The following is a 12,721-nucleotide window of genomic DNA, read 5'->3' on the forward strand; positions in this document are numbered from 1 at the left end:
GAGATATATTCAGTCATGTTGATTTAAAATCGTAAATGATGTATATATTAGGTACATATGATGGATGAGATGATCCTACAGCATTTGGTCACACTGTGTTGGCATTGAAATACTGATAAGGTTGTCTGTCTGAGTGTTTCTCTGAACACTTCTATGGACAAAATGACATGATTTGAATATTCATTCCAAGTTAATGTTCCTTTTTGGTTTACGAGAACAAGAGATATTTACAAGTTACCAGTCAAGTGTTCAGATTTCAGTGCAACAGGAACATAATCAAACTTGATCTCCCTCTACATATCATTGATAACGTAAAAAAGTGATTTCATAGAAATGTCACGGATCTCATCAGGGATCCTACACATAGTGATGGACTGTCAAATCACCCTAGCAGGTTGATTTGACTCAATGTTTATCTAAAAGGCAGTGGTGATTGGCAGGTCATGCATCGTCAGCTATCGGCGGGGTGCGACTCTGAGGATGAAGGTCCGGATCTGCATGGGGGTCAGGATTACCTCCCACATAGAGGGGTCTCCCAGGGGCTTCGCGGCTGTGATCCAACCCATGAAAACAGTTAATTACATTGATATAGAATGTTGTTATACTAACATTATTACAAATGTGTCTTACTATGATACATTTGTTTTTTTTATGGTAAGTTGAAGAGAAGCTTCCAGGAGACTAAATATGCAGATTCTGCATCAAAAGTGTTCCAATGCCTCGCTAAAAAGAAGGGCTCTAAAGATGAAATGCATTAACATCGTATTCTACGGTAGCTATTTCTAGGTAAAACGGTTCGGTACACTGAACATTTCTCAATCTCTATTTTCTATTCATTATTATTACAGTAAACAAGGAGAACTTGACTTCCAGCAGCATAGGGAAACAAACACTAGCGCCTGCTTTATAACAAATACAAAATAGTCAGCCCGAGTTATTTAATGTTTATGTAATATCCACAGTGTGTTACATACCCATCTTTGGCCTCCAGTCCAGACGTTTCATCTCATCTATCCACTGATTGGCTGACAGGTTCAGCTCGGACACTCCCACCACTTTCAGCGTGGAGAATAATTTCTACAGTGAGAAAGACATTGATAGAGATTAATACTAGGGGCAGATGTTGCAAATTAGCAACCGCTTTAAGCACTATGATCCTTGCATTGGATAGCTGTTATCAGTTGGTCTACGTACACTATCTTTCCCTATCAAATAAACCATAAATAAATTAATAATAGACTGACGGGGAAAGAGAGGGTGTCAATGTGTGTGCCTAGAGGTTCCCAGGTACAGATGTGTGTGTACTGTGTATATACCTGCAGGTTAACAGTAAAGGGTACTGAGTGCTCCTTGCTCTCCTTGGTCTGGAACTGGTGCTCCAGTCTGATCAGCAGGGAGTCCTGCCCCCACTGGCTCAGTGTCAATAGGTGGACTGCAGGGGGCAGTGCAGCCTGGAGACCTGAGAACTAGAACACCAATTGGAGGGCTTAGAAACACTTTAAATGGTTTCATGCACAGTCCTGGGTTTATAATAACATTTTAGGCAATCCAACTAGTATTTAAATGTACATTTTCTATTTAAATCCATTGTCAACTACAAACAGAAGGAGATATTTTACTAGAGGGACCAACAGGATTCAACTAAAGCACAGATAGCCTAGAGAACCCCCCCACCCCCACCCCCACCCCCACCCCCACAAGGGCACACACCTCCAGCAGAGATCCAGGCGGGGCTCCCCCCTCGGTGAAGGACAGCAGGGGCTGCAGCACGTTCTCCTGGGCCAGGGGCCGGTGGGCGTCGGCCGCGAGGGCGGGCGGAGTCAGGGAGAGGAGGAGGCGGCCTCGGACCACCAGGCCCAGCGGGAACACCCCGGACATCTCGTTGAGGGGTTCGCCGACGCCGCGCCAGTCGTCATGGAGCAACCGCCGGTGGAGCTGGGGGGTGGGGGAGAGTGGAGGCGGAGTTAGTTTGTGTGAATAGTTTTGCACTCACACAAATGCGAACGCCACAAAAAGGCGCGCCTGTATTGGCGCGGTTATGTGTGTGTTTATGTGAGCATTTGCATGTTCGTCCAAGTTGTTTGCACACAAACACACCTGGAAACAAAGTCAGACAGGTAGGCAGGGGTGTCTGTGTGTTAGTTACCATGATCTCCAGAGATCCATCGTGGATGCTGCTTCCACCCTGAGAGCGGTCTGTCACTACAGTCAGCTGGTCTTTATCATCCTACACACACACACACACACACACACACACACACACACACACACACACACACACACACACACACACACACACACACACACACACACACACACACACACACACACACACACACACACACACACACACACGTTAAAGAATGCTGCTACGACAGAAACACTCACTTAATTGTTCAACTTTCAAGCACGGTTTTTAAGCAATGTGTTTCAGTGATAAGAATGGAAACAGGGTTTTTAAATGTTAAACAGGTGTTTTACAGCATTGGTGTGTGTTTGTGTGGGGGGGGCGAGCAGGCACCTTGATGTAGGCCCTGGAGTTGATGGGGTAGTAGTTCCCAGCCACCGGCTCCGTCTGCAACAGGTCCCAAGTGGGCCGGAAGTCCTTCCTGTGGGACCAGGAAGTTACCTCAAGCGTTTGCTAAAAGACTAAAGAGTCGAGAAAAGCTCCAGCTAAACGACTAAGGGCTGGTGAACGGTAGCGTGGCGGCTCGGGCACCTTGGTGGACGACCACTCACTTCCTCTTGAGGACCTCTCGGCCGTTGGAGTCCGTGTAGAAGACCCCGGAGGAGGCGATGCTGCTGTCCAGACGGGTGATCACCTCCTTCCCCAGGCCGTCCCTGGGGAGCCATGGGGGTTACGGATACATTAGTAACGGTTATTGATCATGATCAATCATGACAGGGACGGAGATTCCAAATATGAGTGATCAGAGTGATCCGATATCAGTTTTGTGATTGCGTGCATGACAATATGCAGGTTGAATTGCACAGGTCGCCATGGATAACTAGAATGAAAGATTGTAAAAACATGTGCTTTCTATCCTTATATCTGTCCTTCTATAGATCCGTCGAGCGGAAAAGAAAGTTATGGTGTGCGACTAGAGGAATTCTTTAGACACAACAGCAGTGTGTGGGAGTGTTTTGTCTCTACACACCTGACCCTCTTCACAAGACACGCATGCTTACATAACAGTAGGTGTGTTTGTGTGTGTGTGCGCTCATGTGTGCGGGTCTAAACTTCTAATAAAAGTGAAACTCCTGCAAGGACTGCTTCCTACCAGATTGTTCTCTGCAGAGACGGTGGTTCTGTCATATGATCAATGTAACAAGGGATGGGGCTATTTTCACCATCATTCAAAACATCCATCAAAAATGTTGGATGTCTAACCAAGGAACTAACTTTCTACACTTAACTACTATTACCAAGCACAACTTACCTAGATTACCCATCATCCAGGTATGTAATGAACCCCGCCCGTTTAGCAGCTCAATGCTCTCACTATTGATACCTTTTAGAATTCAGCCAACTGCATCTCATCCAGCCCCAAGAGCACAACTTTATAGTAACAGTTCTTAACAAAAACTAACTATTTGTACGTCCTTCAACCAAGTCTTTGTTTTCGAACGTAAGCGGAGATCGATAGCTCCGCCCCGATTGAAAAGCCATTAGCCCCGCCCACCGCCAGCAGTGACTCACGCTATGGGCACGGGTCCAACTGTCCATTCCATTTCCAAGGCCTTGCTGTTGCTATGGAGACGGATCACCTGAGAAACCCATGGTCCAAACTGCTGCCTCACCTCCTGAAGCTCCGGTGTCTGGGGAAGGAGAGAGAGGGGCCGAGGGAGGGAGGGGGAGAGAGAGAGAAAGAGATCATGAAAGAGATGGAGAAAAAGAGAGAGGGGGAGAAAGATGAAGAGTTGCGGGGATTAAAGGTAGAGAGAGATAAACAAATTTAAAAAAGGGAAATAGGAAGGAACTATATATTTCACTTATTTTTAATTGTAGATGTTTAATGTGTCTAAATGTTTGTTTGAGTGGAAGTCAATGGGATTGAGTGATGCAAGTTTAGGAGGTGGAGGACAGCTTGGTTGTTGTGGTGTTATGGAGCTCCACCTGGATGCTCTCAGTCTCAGCCATGCAGCTTATAATGAAGGGCGAGGAGGAGTTTGGTCTGAAGATGTAGGCGCCAGAGGCCTGGTGGCTGATGGAGCTTTTACCATCACTGGCGTTGTACCTGAGACAGACGGACAGAGTTGATCCTTTTGGACACTATCTAACAAAGAACCCGTGCTTTGTGATTATTGAACTTTAAAGACAGAAACACAGTTGGCTGATATACCGGTTTACATACACTTGTATATTAGAAATATATTCAGCAGAGAGGTACTGACCAGTAGAAGTTCTGGGTCAGCTTTATGGTCTGCTGGGTCTCCAGGTTGGTGAGGCTGTCCAGTAGGCCTGTGGCAGGGTCAAAGGTTGCTCGAACAAACTGACACACACACACACACACACACACACACACACACACACACACGCACACACACGCACACGCACACACACGCACACACACACACACAATTAAAAAAATATTCTTCTATCCAGATTTTTGTTTTTACAGCTTAGCTTTTCCTTTCACTTTATGATTATGCATTTTTTTTTAATTTTTTTTTAGATGTTATTACAATTTTGAAGATAAGGAGGCAGGCTGACCTTGTTTTGGATGGCTGCTGGAGGCCCAGATTTCGCGGAGGCCGAAGGAGGCCCATTCTGAAGCACGGACACGGAGTAGGTGCTGTAGCCCAGCGGAGGGGCCTGGGCCTGGAACACCAGCTCGTTGACCGCATACCCCCGATCCTTCCTCACCTGCTGGGTGGCTTTGGACATGGGGACCACCTGCCAGATTATCAACATTAGGGGTGCATTGAAGATCATTTCTTGGCTGTCCTATACTATGATTTGCTTCCATAGGTTTGATTTTTTTTTCATCTTTCCTTTTAACTAAATTGCACAAAGCATTGGTTGTTTTCTATTTCAGGGCCATCTGTAGACAGCGATAACGAGCATATGTTGGCAGATAATTAACAAGCTGTGGTCTGAAACACACACACACTGACCTGGCAGTCTACCGGTGTACCGGTGGCGTCCAACACGGTGTACGCCGAGGCGTTGACTGGAAGTCTGACCGGCCACACCACTGGGCGAGCGAGGGAGTTGTAGACATTCACAGAGAACTGAGAGAGAGAGACAGGCACAGAGAACGAGATAACACAACCGAAAATAGAATAAGATGGAAAGAATCGAATATTCCATCGCAGATGTGCGTCTCCTTATGTATTGGATTGTGTTGTTGTTTCTGCTTGTGTGTCCGTGCATGCCACCTGTGCGCGCGTGCGTGTGTGCATGAGTGTGCTTGGATGCGCGTCACCTTCTTGCTGGCCTCAGTGAGAGGACAAGCGCTGACGTTGAGGTTGTCACAGTAAATACGACCCGCAGACGATCCGCTGAGTGCAGCCAGAGAGTTACTGACCACCACCTGACAGAGACACCAGCCGTCAGCCATACAGCAATAAACACCCGTCACTCATCTTATGGATCGGTACATCGTTTTACAGCGTACTGAACATTCTGAATCTTGATAATGAGACAACCTTCCATTGAGAGATGGAGGTTTTTTGTGTTATGGTTGTTGTTGCATAAACATTGGTTAATCCTTCTTGGTTTATACATCACTAGGCGGTAACGTTGAAGTGAAATAGTAAAATATATCTATAAAAAAAGTTGAACAGGAGGTGGAAAATTGCAGTTGTGTGAACCAATATACATTTAAAATATATGCAGGGAGCGATACCAAACCAACAAAGATGATGTCTTTCTTATGGAAAAGGTAGTTTCAAAACTAAAACAGTTTAATACTTATGTCTTTACTTCAAAACTTGAACAGAGACTAATTATGATAAAAATGCATTTTATATACCAATGTATAGTCACACACACACCTCGTGCTGGAGGTGGGAATACAGTACCTGACAGTGCTGCCAGCCATTGGCGAGCCTCCTGGCATAGTCGTTGGCAACATGCTGCTTCTCTGTCCCAGACACAGCATCGTGATGCTGGGCCACTGCCATCGCCTCTCCTGCCAATCACAAACAACGGTACCGCCTTCAGGAGCAATTTACACAGCCGTTCCTCCTATTAGGCTCAGACTAGGTATACAAATCCTCATATAATGTCTAATTATTGTACAATTGTATAACTCGTAAAATGCTTTATTATTTAATCACTGAAGGACTCATTTGTTCGGAAAATACCAGTAAGGGATGATAATCCATTTGCATCATTCTTTTTTAAACACATTTCCTTCAGCAACCTGAGGAGGGTCCAACAGATTAGCGCCCCCTGGCTGCAGGGAAACATCATTACAGGAGGGAGTGATGGCGGGAGAAAGAGAGGGCAATAAGAGGGTAACGGACCGAGAGAAAGGGAGAGATGGAGGAAAAGAGGGTGGAAAGAGATAAGGATTTAGAATTGTGTATCCTACTCAGGGTCTCGCTGTCTCCGGCCCCGAAGGGCCCCTTCCTGGAGGACGGCCCCCCGAGCACCTCCAGCTGGTTACAAGTCTAACAAACACACACACACACACGCGCACACACACACACACACACACAGATTAGTATATCCACACGACTTGCAGTGTACTAAGTGCTGATACCTGCTGTAACAGCACAAATACATTTTTATCTTACTACCACTCAGTACACACAGCAAAAGTTCATGCAAAAGATGAATGCATGAATGTATCGAAAGAGTGGGTGAATGGATGTGGGAAGGAAAGACTTGATACTAAGACACTGGGGGGTGGGGGGGGGGGGGGGGGGCTACCTGCAGACGGCCGTTGCTGACCCTCTCGTAGCGCTTGAGGGCGGGGCGGCTGGTGAAGTACCCCGTCCAGAAGTTGTGGGCGTCGTCGGCGTATGGGAAGAAGTCGTCTGTCTTCAGCGTCCTGGTGGGGGGGGGATATAGGAGGATGGTTGGTAGAGCAATGGGGGTTTAATGGGATACCTTTTTGTTAACTTCACCAAGCACATCTTATTCATATTCATACTGTATTACGCATTTGTTGTACATCTGCAATTGTTTCCTATTTTTCTTCCCCTTCTACCAGTTGAGGGGGCGGGGCTAGGGTCGGGTTAGGGGCAGTGTTTCTCCTCCCAGGTCAGGGGGCGGGGCTAGGGTCGGAGTAGGGGACGTGCATCCTACCAGGTGAGGTTGGCGCGGTGCAGCTCCTGCAGGTAGCAGGAGGGGGTGGAGTAGAGCGCGTTGATCTGGCTGCCGTTGGCCTGCCGCGCGTTGACGTAGCGGATCAGCTTGTCCAGGTTCTTGTACCACAGGTTGGCGTTCTCGTACTGGAAGTCCGAGCCCATGGTCATGATGATGTGCTTGGTCTTGTACGCCTTGGCCTGGCGGGGGGGGGAGGGGATATAGACATCAGCAGTTTGCCGTAGACTACCAAGAGCACAAGGTCCTAACCTGCTCCTCCATAGAGCCAATATTACATTTTGGGGGAATGTACTAGACATTGCGCCACGCAGTGGACAGCGGCACGGCTAACAGGAAGTGGGGTCGGCCCCCGGTCAGGTGACCTCTTTCGAATTAGACACATGTAGGCACAACACGGCAGGAAGAGGCCAACAGGATACTTGATCAACTGTTTGTTTTTGTTTCATTTCGTATAATTGAACAAATCCGTTTTCTACGTTTCAGATGCATTTTCTTATGATTCATACATTTATGCATCTTCCCTGATTTTTGTTGTGAACTAAGCCATAACACCTCCCCCCCCCCCCCCCCCCCCTCCCCCTCAATCACATATATGAATGACTCACATGATCACAAAATAGTACACATCGGTTTTACTGAGAGAGCTAACAATCTAAACTGTGTGTGTTTGAGAGTGAGTGAGTGAGTGAGTGAGTCAGTGAGTGTGTCTGCCTGACCTGACTGTTGGCTGCCGCCGCGAAGCGTTGTACGACGTCGTCGACGTTGTAGTCCTCCAGGTCTGGGTCGTCCATGATGGGGGCGTCGTCACAGGACTGGTCCCAGCAGAAGCCCTTCGGTGGGTTGTAGCCGTTGGGTAAGATACCTGGAGACACCCAAGACCACGGGAACCGGTTCACACACACACACAAAAAGGTACGGTATCGGGTGGGATCCCCAAATGTCCACAGGCTAACCTGTAGCCAGCCTTGTGCAAGAGGCACTTCTAAGTAACACCCATGTACACCTTTGTCTGAATTCACTACAAGAACCGACTCCAAAAGTACGAACTAGTTGCCCATTATGCAATTAGCTTGTTAATGCTTCTGTCCAAATCTAATTACAGAGAACTTTATGGATACAGGCCATGAAGGAGCAATTCAATCTTATGAGTAATGCCAGGAGGAGAGGTCTGCTATGATGATGATGGTGGTATTAGTGGCAGCCGGCACTGAGTGTGTGTGTGTTTTGCCTAGTTGCGTTTGTGTACCAGTGAAGAGGTCTGCATATGGAGGCTCGAGGCTCTCAGAGGCCCTCCACAGCAGCTCCTGCTCCAGGGTCCTGATCCGGTTGTTCCGGTCCTGGTAGTCCAGCCGACCGAAGAAGAAGCCATCGTAGCCCATCTGGAACCAAACACACAGGAGCAGGGAATCATCCTACTACCAAAGCACAACATGGTAATCTGATATCACACACACGATTTGAATTTCTATTCTATTTGATATTGTATTTATTTTATAGTCTATTATTAATCTCTACTTTTGTTTGAACCTAACTAGACGATAGAAGATGTCTGCCCTTTTTTGATTAATCAATCCTTAAATCCCAGGGCGCACTGCCACTGTGGTGGCAGACCCCCCCCCAGGCCGCCCCGCCCACCTGAGCGAACATGGAGGCGTGCTCGCGGGCGTGTCCGAAGGGGTCGATGTGCCAGGCTACGCGGGGGCGTCCACACGGCCCGAAGGTGTCATTGAGGAAGCGCAGGCCGAGGGTCATCTGGTCGATGACGGCACTGTAGTGGGTGGTGGCCTCATCACTCATACACCACCCGCCATTCACAAACTCCAGCCGGCCTGGGAGAGGGAGAGGGAGAGAGAGAGAGCGCTTTGGTGTTATATTACTATGTTATATTCCAATTCATTTCATATTACACTTTCCAAGTCCTCCTCCTCATCCTCATCCTCATCGTCATCCGCTTATCCGGGGTCGGGTCGCGGGGGGAGCAGCTCAAGCAGGGGGCCCCAGACTTCCCTTTCCCGGGCCACATTGACCAGCTCTGACGGGGGGATCCCGAGGCGTTCCCAGGCCAGTGTTGAGATATAATCTCTCCACCTAGTTAATCCAACTAGGTGGATTAACAAGTCGACAAACAATGTCGACTTGTTTGTTTCCAAGTCGACATTGTTTATTTTTCCATTGTTTCAGATTAAAATGTTTGTTTTACATGCGTATAAAGCTCTTTTGATTGTAATTTAACCGAGAGAGACTCTTCAAAGAGAGTGAGTGGATGAGGAAGAGCGAGAGACAGAGAGCTTAGGGGGAGAGAGACAGATTTCAAGTCTCACATTCTCGCACTCCAAAGTACATTAAATCACTCATTCATACTGTACACCCTTGCATTCACTCATTCACCGCAGGGTCTGGTGCAATTGCTCAAGGACAACCGGGATCCAACTTGGAACCATTCATCACCTACTGAGCAGCTGCCAAGCCATAAAGCGAGGTGATTGGTCGAAGGGGTTGTGACATCACATGCTCCAGTACAGTAACGAGGTGCCATGGGAAGGAACTTGTAAAGTTTAGCACTTTTTTAACGGCTGCCGCGTGTGCTGTAGCAGGAGTCAATTAAACGCAGCAAATGCCTTCAGGGCACTATTAAATTCAAGGAGAGCGTTTTGTTGCATTGCTTTCTATTATTTCTATGAAAAATGTTAAATATACTCAGTGGCCACTTTAGACACTTGTGTATAATGGTCGATCACATAAGTTTTATTCATGTAGTATATACCTCCAATAATGTCGACCTCAACGGTTTTTGAAAAAAATGTTTGTTTTAGACTTTACCTGTGAGAAAGGGCTTAACTAATATCATTCAATGAAATAAATAGATACATTTCACATACTACTGTACTACTGTTTGAGTCCTGTATTTCCCATGGGACTAATCGAGTACGACGTATCTTGTCGTTGCACAGTGTGGTTGTACCAGTGGTTGAGGAAGTGGAAACATTGGGGAGTGATCAGATCGACCTTAAATAACCGGTTCCGCTAGGTGCTTATTCTATGGTGTCAAAATTCGATCAAAATACCAATATGGCTGACCACAGCCTTTCATGAAATGACTTAATGTAAAGCTAGACTACGCAACTAGACGGCACATCAATTGACCAGTGGATTTTACCGTTTTGGACTTTGAGAAATTAAAGTGTTGAGCTTTCAGTTTGTGTGTGCATGGTGCATATTGCCTTATTCTTAACCTTGTTATGTATACTATGCTAATGACTCTTGGATAGTCCTATTATGAGAAAATGTCATTATCACACTCTGTTTCCCTAACAGTGTGTCTAACATTTATTGGTATGTGCCATTGCCTTGACCCCCTGGGGCTGGCTCCAACTCAGAAAGCACGGCTATGTCTCCCTCTGATACACACAAGAGGGTTTCCATCTATTTTGACTATCATCTGGTTAACCAATGCTTTAGTTTCATTGTGGAGCTGAGCTGTTCTCAGCTTCCTGAGACCTGACAACTGTATAAGAAGTCCTTGCCCATGCTTTGGACTTCTCCTTGCGGAGCTCTTGGAGAGACGCAGGCCGACCTCTCATCTAAGGTGCTACCTCATTGTATCAAACCACCGCATGAATGCATAAGAGTGTGAGTATGATAGAGAGACTTATCCAAAAGCCCACAGTAAATTTTTGCATACGTTTTTCTTGTTCTAATTTTTGGATGAATGTTATGTTGTTTAACAATGTTAAAAAGTATTATTCTGTTATATTGAAGTCTGAGACAATAACTTTTTTAGATCAACATTTTTCATTCAAGAGTGAGAGACTGAATGGGAGACTGTGAGTGAGTGACTGACTGACGAGCAGACCTTGGTCAACAAGCTGTCTGACTGCCTTCTGCATGCTGGGCGGCTGGTTCTTCCACCAGCGGTAGAAGAAGGCCGTCTCCACGTAGATGAAGCGGCGCTCAGGGTTCTGCAGCAGCTGCCCCACCACAGAGTCCAGGATGTACTGGACCCCCGCATGCTGGATGTCATTACGACCTGCACACACACACACACACACACACACACACACACACACACACACACACACACACACACACACACACACACACACACACACACACACACACACACACACACACACACACACACAGTTGAAGAGCAGATATCGGTTTACAGTCATCAGAGGGAACACCGATTAAAAGAGGAAACGTTCACAAGCTCATTTACGAGTCCTTCACAAGCTCATTTACGAGTCCTTCACATGACACAACAGTCAGCTTGAGAATGTTGGCAGTAAAAGCTTGTGATTACTGATACATGTTACAACTTGAAAGGTCCAGATAAAGCATTCAAGTTATAAATTGCATATTTTAAAAGTGAATATTCAATCCCAATGCCTGCTTCTTTAATGGCTGCTTAACATTGAGCATGAAAGCTGTTTGTCAGCACTATGTATTGCCAAGTCAAAAACGCCTCAAATGTGATTATGGGGTTATTTTAGTGTGTGGTTTTGTGGACACAGCAAGTTGTCAAGTAAGAGATCATATCACAGTAAAGGAAGTGGAAGTGAAAGTTTTCTGCTCGCTGAAAAGGAAGAGGTGTGATATCCTGTGACCAGAATAAAAACAGCCTAATCAGGGAGACTGACCTCCATAGAAGTACTGGTCAACAGTCTTCAGCCAGCCCACGTCATCGTGGGTGTGTGGCACCAGGTGGACATTGAGCATGTTGGGCACTGTCGCGTGGCATGACTACCACACAAACACAGATATACACGCACACAAATACACACACACATTGAGAGATGAGTATACAATAGTTGAGCAGTGTACAGACTGCTGATTACTGCTGTAAAAGCACATTTTAGTGCGAAAGCAAGCAGATTTTGTCCCTTCTGTGGCTATCATCTTTGTGTGCATGCTCCTGAGGTTGCAGTCAGCACTTCACCAACAGCAATAACAAAAGTCAGCACTGTGAAACGGGAGTTGAACTTTCCAATAGCAGCGATATAACAGTAGAGACACTGCCGTTTTCCAAATACTGTAAACCCAAAAATAGATAAGCATTGCTTTTTCACTTACCTTGTATCCGCAGGAGGAGGTGTCGTGGGACTGCTGATCGAGGGGGAAGCTTAAAACTGCAGAGTGAAAGTAGGAGAGATATGTCAGCACCAGCACAGGCGACAGGGCCGCCATGTTGGAATAAAGGCAGCGATCATGTGACATGTGTTGATGTCGAGCAGGGTCACGTGACAACAAACCTGCCAATCCACGGTGGCAGGCAATACTTTTGAAATACTTCAATGTCCGCAAATTAATGACATCTTTCAAGTATATATTTTTTCAATCCATACATATTTTTCAATATTTAAAATGTTCTTTCTGCACACCACTCAAACCAGCATAAGTAAATTTAGAGAAACGTAAAATCAATATTAGCAATACATT

The 12,721-nt window shown here is 46.3% G+C and overlaps 1 protein-coding gene across 1 annotated transcript; it reads right to left on the reverse strand.

Annotated features, from left to right (window-relative positions):
• Positions 1 to 8: 8 nt before the first annotated feature.
• Positions 9 to 12,510, reverse strand: man2b1 (mannosidase, alpha, class 2B, member 1). The gene is made up of 23 exons (XM_060047363.1): positions 12,356 to 12,510; positions 11,923 to 12,025; positions 11,136 to 11,309; positions 8,918 to 9,111; positions 8,529 to 8,661; positions 7,999 to 8,144; positions 7,262 to 7,461; positions 6,884 to 7,004; positions 6,543 to 6,621; positions 6,028 to 6,137; positions 5,430 to 5,537; positions 5,119 to 5,235; positions 4,715 to 4,897; positions 4,396 to 4,493; positions 4,118 to 4,238; positions 3,701 to 3,819; positions 2,740 to 2,841; positions 2,522 to 2,609; positions 2,147 to 2,227; positions 1,711 to 1,935; positions 1,317 to 1,466; positions 975 to 1,077; positions 9 to 550 (listed from the first exon to the last, which is right to left on the reverse strand). Exons 1-23 carry the CDS (start codon positions 12,497 to 12,499, stop codon positions 456 to 458), a joined length of 2,994 nt encoding a protein of 997 aa, XP_059903346.1. The 5' UTR covers positions 12,500 to 12,510; the 3' UTR covers positions 9 to 455.
• Between the last annotated feature and the right edge of the window lie 211 nt (positions 12,511 to 12,721).

The sequence above is a fragment of the Gadus macrocephalus genome, chromosome 3 (genome assembly GCF_031168955.1).
Source record: "Gadus macrocephalus chromosome 3, ASM3116895v1".
Lineage (NCBI taxonomy): Eukaryota > Metazoa > Chordata > Actinopteri > Gadiformes > Gadidae > Gadus > Gadus macrocephalus.

Bases quoted from the DNA above. Each gene is read 5' to 3' on its own strand.
- man2b1 (XM_060047363.1), bottom strand. From the start codon at position 12,499: ATGTCACATGATCGCTGCCTTTATTCCAACATGGCGGCCCTGTCGCCT. The intron at 9,112-11,135 runs GTCTGCTCGTCA...TCCCTCTCCCAG, and splicing joins CAGACAGCTTGTTGACCAAG to GCCGGCTGGAGTTTGTGAAT. The intron at 8,662-8,917 runs GTGGGCGGGGCG...GTTTGGTTCCAG, and splicing joins ACGCCTCCATGTTCGCTCAG to ATGGGCTACGATGGCTTCTT.